Source organism: Impatiens glandulifera, chromosome 4 (assembly GCF_907164915.1).
Source record: "Impatiens glandulifera chromosome 4, dImpGla2.1, whole genome shotgun sequence".
NCBI lineage: Eukaryota > Viridiplantae > Streptophyta > Magnoliopsida > Ericales > Balsaminaceae > Impatiens > Impatiens glandulifera.
This window is the reverse complement of record NC_061865.1, coordinates 59,584,425-59,592,102: the sequence shown is the minus strand read 5'-3', so window position 1 is coordinate 59,592,102 and position 7,678 is coordinate 59,584,425. Positions and strand designations below refer to the sequence as shown.

General features: G+C 28.7%; 2 protein-coding genes across 2 annotated transcripts; one reads left to right on the top strand and one right to left on the bottom strand.

Moving 5' to 3' along the window:
* Positions 1-307: 307 nt before the first annotated feature.
* Positions 308-1,681, bottom strand: LOC124935579 (putative leucine-rich repeat-containing protein DDB_G0290503). Its single transcript, XM_047476005.1, has 2 exons — positions 1,546-1,681; positions 308-1,468 (listed from the first exon to the last, which is right to left on the bottom strand). Exons 1-2 carry the CDS (start codon positions 1,651-1,653, stop codon positions 308-310), a joined length of 1,269 nt encoding a protein of 422 aa, XP_047331961.1. The 5' UTR covers positions 1,654-1,681.
* Positions 1,682-4,876: 3,195 nt separating this feature from the next.
* On the top strand, positions 4,877-6,560 carry LOC124935578 (uncharacterized protein At5g01610-like). Its single transcript, XM_047476004.1, has 3 exons — positions 4,877-4,936; positions 5,027-5,081; positions 6,178-6,560. The coding sequence occupies exons 1-3, from the start codon at positions 4,877-4,879 to the stop codon at positions 6,558-6,560; spliced, it is 498 nt and encodes a 165-aa protein (XP_047331960.1).
* The last annotated feature ends 1,118 nt before the right edge of the window (positions 6,561-7,678 follow it).

Genomic DNA, 7,678 nt, shown 5'->3' with positions numbered 1-7,678 from the left:
TATAATCTGTTTAACTTAAATTTAATCAATTTAACACATTTTAACTTATTTAACTAGATAAAAATAGGTGAAGAGAATGGCGAAGAGAATGAGAGGAAGGGGTTAATAAATTTTAGTTAAAATTATTTTATTTAAATCATTTGAGTAACCTAACCCAATCCAACCAAAAAAACATGCATACCCTCAACTATAAGGACTCGAAGACAAACAGAAAACCATTGAAAGTAAAATAAACAATAAATCTTATAAAGGTAATGACAATAGTTTTTTTTTTCAAATATTTCTATAAAATTATTCTTTTTATCACTTAATTAAATTTCAAGTTTAGCAACTTACCCAGAGGGTGATCTATTTTATTGTTGTTGTTCTTGTTATTGCTTGAACTGGAAAATGTTTCTTCCTTAAGAACAGTTAAGGCAGCAATTCTCCTCATTTCTCTTTTTTCTCTTCTCTTTGTTATTCTCATTTCCATCTCTGTTTTCGCCTTCTCTGCTACCTCGGCCCTTATACAAGCCTGCTCTGCTCTGTTCCTCAATTCCCCTATTTTCGTTCTCGCCATTTCCAACTCTTTCCTCATCTCTTCTTGAATCGACTCGTCGATTGTTTTGATTGTTTCATAGTCAGCATTGTTGAGTTTTACTTGTTCTTCGATTTGATTATCTTTCTTGACTTCTTCTATTTCCAATGCTAGCTGTTGGACAGCCATAAAGAGTTCTGATTTCTCAATTTTGGATCTTTCTTCAGCAGCCTCTGCTGCTGCTATTCTTGATCTCCCTTTATGAACCTCGGATTTCAACATGGCTATCTCAAATCCCATTTCAGATTTAAGATTGTTTAATTCAGAAATAGTTTCTGAATATAACGAATCTTTGTTCGCCAATTGTCTCTTCAATTCCTTCATATTTTCGAGTTTAGTTATTGCCTTCTTTAGCTCTTCTTCCTTTTCATAACCTGCTTTCATTGCCAACTCTAGTGCAGCCTTCTTTTCAGATAGAAGATTGCAATTTTCATTCTTGGCCTTCTCAGCGCAGGAGGCTAGATTCGAATAAGCTTCCTTTAGTTCCAAGAACTTCTCCAATTCCCTGTTTGACTTAGTTTTCATCATTTCCATTTCCCTCATAGCCTCAATATTGGTTTCAATATTAACAGCCAATTTGATTTCCATCTCAATTAAGGCATTAGAGAGTTCATCCCGGTTCATTGATGATTTGGATAACTCATCAGCCATCTCCTTCAACTTGGATTGGAGATCTTCAATCCTTCTATGGGCTTCAGTCCATTCGGAGATGTATACATGTTTCTCGAGTTCGGATTTCTTCAGGAGGGAAGAAAGTTCATTGGCTGTTTTCTCTGATTGGTCTAGTTTGTGAATTGCCTGATTGTAGACTAAATCCTTTGCTTCTAACTGAACCTTGAAGTTTGCCAAGTCTTTTAACATGCTTTCATGCACCTTCTCCTTCTCCATATCCTGTTTGCATTATCAAGGCAAATATGTTGAATTTGAGTTATCAATACATTATTTTCAAGACGAATTTGGAAACTTACATCACTGCTAATTGATCCATTTCTCTTGTGTTGTCGTCCTCTTTTCTCCCCAAATAAAGATATTGCAGATTGAACAGATGCAATTGGATTTGTATCAATCTCTCCCATGCTTTTAATCAATTTGTCTTAAACCTACTTACTGCATCTCAAAAAGACATTTACAAAGACTAACAATGAGTTCATATGAAATCCTTATGATGCAATTTGAACAGTATTACACTACAGGATTGTATTCCAGTTAAAAGCTATAGCTATTTGAAACTGCAGATCAGATCAGATCATAAATGGCGTATTCAAGTCGCAATAAGCATATGATCAGTTAAACGATAAGTATTTCTCAAAAAGACATTTACAAAGACTAACAATGAGTTCATATGGAATCCTTATGATGAAAAATGAACAATATTAAACTACAGGATTGTATTCCAGTTAAAAGCTATAGCTATTTGAAAATGAGCCTGCAGATGAGATCAGATCATAAATGGCGTATTCAAGTCGCAATAAGCATATGATATGATCAGTTAAACGAACGGTATTCCGCCTACTACTACTAAACGTCAGTTTTGAAGAAGAAATTAAGTAGTAGAGGAGACGAAAGTAGGTATTCATAACTAAATCGAACAAGAAAGAATATGAACAAACAGACTGGTATGAACTGAATGAATCTATCATGATAGGAATAGAATATAAAAGCTATAGCTATTTGAAACTGCAGATCACAAGTGGCGAATTCAAGTCGCAATAAGCATATGATCAGTTAAACGAACAGTATTCCTCCTACTCCTACTAAACGTCAGTTTCGAAGAAGAAATTAAGCAGTAGAGGAGACAAAATCAGGTATTCATTACTGAATCCAACGAGAAAGAATATGAACAAACAGACTTGTATGAATCTATCATGATAGGAATAGAATATAACAGCTATAGTTATTTGAAACTGCAGATCAGATCAGATCACAAATGGCGAATTCAAGTCCAAATTTAAGCATATGATCAGTTAAACGAACAGTATTCCTCCTACTCCTACTAAACGTCAGTTATGAAGAATAAATTAAGTAGTAGAGGAGACGAAACTAGGTTTTAATAACGGAATCGAACAAGAAAGAATATGAACAAACAGACTTGTATGAACTGAATGAATTTATGATGATAGGAATTAGGAATAGAATATCGTTCGTAGTTATCTTTTACGCAATGTTACAGTAACTTGAAGATGATGAACAAGTGGAAGAAAGAAAGTATACCTGGAAGTTTTCGGAGAGTTTTTCTTCCCGGAAGAAGATCAATGCAGGTAGACGAAGTAGAAAAGGAAGATCGAATGTATGCATTGGAATTGGAAGAGGCGGCTTTGTACATTGGGATTATCATTGAATCACTTTCGTTTGGAATTCTAATAGAATTTCGTCGTATTAACTATCAACGGAGGTAACAATGGCCGATCCGTTGCAGAATAACTGCTCTCTGGTTCTTGTAGTAATCGACTACCCAAGTTTTTTTTTAAGACTTTGTTCATCACAAAAAAAAAATTGAAAGTTGGAATTTCAAAATATTGTTTTAAGACTATTTTTCTCAAATATAATATGAGAAAAATGACAAAAAAAATATTACTTTTATTTTCTATTATAGGAACTTAGCACAAACACAAAGTGGTCATCTTCTAGTATTTAGTTAAGATATCTAAGAAAAAATTAATATTTTAGAGAAAAAATTAATATTTTAGAAAAAAAATTGTGACTTGAACTATATCAATAAATTAAAAAACATAAAATTAAATATATATATATATTTTGTAGAACTTATATCTTTCATTCAAACTCTTATTCCTCAAAGGTAGGAGGGAAACATATCTCGAAATTTGAGAAATGATTATTCCAATTAAATTTTCTCGATGTGTTATTATCATTTGAAATGTTTATGAAATTAACTATGCTGCGAGGAGAGACATGATTAAGTCACTACTATAACCTTGTTGGTGGCATATATTGTTTTAGTGAAATTAAAGTAACGGTTGTTAGTTGAAAACATTTGGTTTTACAGGGGTGTTGAGTGAGATTCTTATAATTTTATGGAAAAAGAAAATTGTATTATGGTAAATCGTTATCGTGTGACATAAAAAGGTAGAATCAACGACCCATTTTTTGCATTTGTCATTGTTGATTAGTATCTTGAATCTTTTTGAGGATCACTAGGTGATGTTTGAATTTTCAGGTAGTTGTAAAATTTGGATTAAGGCGGCTGGTATGACAAGAATACATATTTGGTTATCATTCTGATTATTTTCGGGTGGACTTTATAGGTTGAGAGAAATCGTCGAACTTTTAATGATCTTAGTCATCTAATGTGTATCATTCATAAGTTATTATTATAACGTTTTATAATATTCGTTCTGGAAAGTTATTTGTTCTTCTTGAGAACCTGCGAACTTGATAACTCATTGGGTAACGTGTTTTTGTATTATTATTATTTTTGTGTATGTTTGATGTCTCTTTTTATTCGGTCTCATGTCATACTTTGTCGTTGTAGTTAAATGTTTTTTTTATCATTTTAATATACAAAAATTATTTTATAAAAAAAAAAAAAAATCATACCTCTCATTTAATGTGTTTTAAGTATAAATTAAATTTCAAACATTTAGTATTTAGACAATATTGCTGTAACTTTGAAGTGGATAACTAGTTATAAATATAAAATTACCCAAATTGAAATATTTTATAGTAAGGCAATCTTTAAGGTGTAAGATAGTGTAACATAATCTTCTCCTAAAATTTATTCTGTTAATGTTATGTTATACTTATAAATTATATTAGATTTTATTTATTTTCACATACAGTTATATATGAATTATGACAATGTTAAAAATAGTCAAAAGTTAAATTAAAATTAACCTAAAATCTTTTGTTTAGACCATAATTGTGTAATCAAGACCTCTATTATAGAAATGCAAATGTATGACTTAATAAAATCTAAAAAAATTACACATTTTATAGTAATAAATGTAAACAAAAATCTGTTAAGTTTTATTTTATTAATTTAAAAAAAAAATTACAACAAAATACACTAATATTTACACTAATATCTTATCAATGAGTAATTAGTTTGCTAGAAATCAATTAAAGAACATGATCTCCATAGCTAAAAGTCATTCAAACACTTTTTTTATTAGTAAAATGTAAATGTAACACAATTAACAAACAAAAAATAGAATAATTATGTTTACTAAAAATCTAAAATGTATTTAGTGAATTGAAAAAGAGATTTTCCTCGTTGAGATTTCTCCTTTCTTCTTTCTCTTATCATCATCTTCTTCTTCCTTCTTCTTTTGGTGCTGAGAAATGGAGAGAGTTTTGAAGAAAGCTAAAAAAAAGATCTCAAACATCACCCAAGACTTCAATGTATGTCTTCTATATTTCCCACAAACACATACAAAGAGAATATGCATGCATTTTTATATATAATATATAGATGATGATCCAAATTTGCAGATATTCTCAAATGTTGTTGAAGATAAAGCCAAATTGTTCTTCAACAAACTGAAAGGTAAGTTTTCTTCATGATTTCTATAACATGCCTACCCTTTTATTGAATAGTTATGAGAAACCATGAATTGTGTTTATTTATTTAATAAGCTTGCATAACGGATATTATAGTATAGTTAGGATATTATTAGTGTGAATCGAACTTGTGAGTAATCAATCATCATTTCACGTGAACTAATCAGTTTGGTCTTCAACTCAATTATCATGATTGTGGTTAAAAATATATTACCCATCTCTTTCAAAAGGAGCTTATTTGATCTTTGAGTTTTTATTTTATTTTATCTGAATTTTGTATAAAAAAAAATGTTTGACTTAATTTTCTTTTAAATTAGTTTTTTTTAAAGTTTAATAATTATTTTATCATTTAAAAAAGACTGAGAAAGAATATATTAAATAAAGGATATTTTAATATTTAAATTGATAAAATGATTAATGAGATATATGAAGTGAAAGAAGGAAAAATATTAAATTTTAAATAAAAATCTCAAACAAAAATAATATCAAACATGTGGCTTTTATAGTATATTATGACTATTTGGTCAGCTTTTATTATTCCCATCTTACAAAAGTATTATATTATTGAATGATATTGTCTGAATTTTCATGCACTATATGCTCAACACCATTTGAATTTATCCGATTTATGTCAAACTCGGAAAAAAAATTGGTATCAATTGATTCAATTTGGATTGACACGGTTATTGTTATGGTGTTTTTAAATTGTGCTCGTTGATTTGATATTTGGTTATTTTATATTTATATTGAGCTTTAAAGAAAAAATTATAAATAGTACATTTTTTTATCAAATAATTAATGTACAAATAGATCCCAATAAAAGTGTTTTGTATATTATGATTTTTAATTGTGCTTGTGACTTTATCATTTCTTTCTAAATGACTTTTCTTTTGTATGGAAAGGCTGATTTCTAAAAATAAACATTGATCAATATAAATTAATTTTAGGATGATGAATTATGCAAGAGAATGGCTTGTTTGATATAGGATTATTTGGGCCAAATTAAGTTATTTAACTTTATTTTAAAACGATCTATATATTGAAAATTAATCATTTCTTTAATTAATAATTTGGTCTTATAGGTAAGTCACCAATACCGTTGTCATGTCTACTCCAACAATACAATATATCTCCAGGCATATTTCCTAGAAATATACGATATTATGAATTTGACGAAACAAAGAGCAAGCTTGTGGTGTACTTGACTTCGCCTTGTGAGGTGAAATTTAGTGACTCGTCTATGGTAAGATATGCAACTCGGGTAAAGGCAACCTTGTTGAGAGGCAAACTTAGTAATGTTGAAGGAATGAAGACAAAGATTCTATTTTGGCTCAAAGTAACATGCGTAAATTTCGATTACTATAAATCTAATAAAGTATTATTCACTGTACTTCGGATCAAGATCTCAAGACCCAAAGATGTTTATGACCTGCCTTGGTATGGCATGAGGGTTGATAAATTTTAATATTCATGTTTGCATAAGCAAATCTAAAGTGTATTGATTTTTAATTATCATGTTCTTTAATGGAATATTTTTCCTCATTTACTTTTTAATCCATACTTTCTATCTTTTCTTCTTTTTAACTTTATTTGCCACATTTCAATCTAAAAAAAGAAGAAGTTAATATATAATGCCTTATAATTTGTTAAAAATGGAATAATTATATTCCAATTTACATCTCTAGGAATAATTTTAACAAAAAGAAAATGTAACTAATTATTTGGGGACATAATTGTGACATTCACATGAATATAAATGACTTTAATCATATAATTTTATTTTTTCAGGATGAATTATAAAAAGTTTAATTAATATATATGAGTGCTTCCTAGCTGTCAAAAAACTGACTAATCTTTTAGTGTAGCGAAAACATTATTTAACCAAATGTAAAATAATTTAAAATAAAATTTCTTGTTAATAGTACTGATCCGCGTAAAACTCAAACATAAGAAATAAATAAAATAAAAAAATAGGACTTTTTTATAAGTTATTATTTGGTTCGAATTAGTAAAAGTCATTCTAATTTTAACTTTTATTTTTAGAACGTTGGGTTTTGTACGACTAACTCTCGCGTGTTTAGCACATAACCTGTAAACACACTTGACCATTTAATCAGACGCAAAATTTGTCGCTTTAACGGGTTCGAACCCAAAACCTCAGGGATGCTAATGATATCTACTTCTTGTTATCGCTAGACTAGAAGAGAATATTTTAATCTTCGAATTTTAATTCGTATCATTTTATAAATTAAATTTTAATTATTTTAAACTTTTTTTTCCAATAAAAATCTGTCCACATGCTCCACTATTTTTTCACTTTGCATATATTTGATTAATTTTAAAAATAAACATAAATCCTTTATTTTTTCATCAATTGTGAGCATTTTATTTAAGAAAAAATTGTTTTGTGATTAAAAAAATTAAAAGTTAGTCTCAAATAAAGCGATAAAATGTTTTGAGTCGTGCTATGATGAAATTATATGGCTCAAATTCAAGTTTAAAATAATAATTCATCTTTTTTTTCTTTTCAAAAGTTATTACTCAATAATTACCCTGAAAAATTAAAGCTACATGTATTTATTT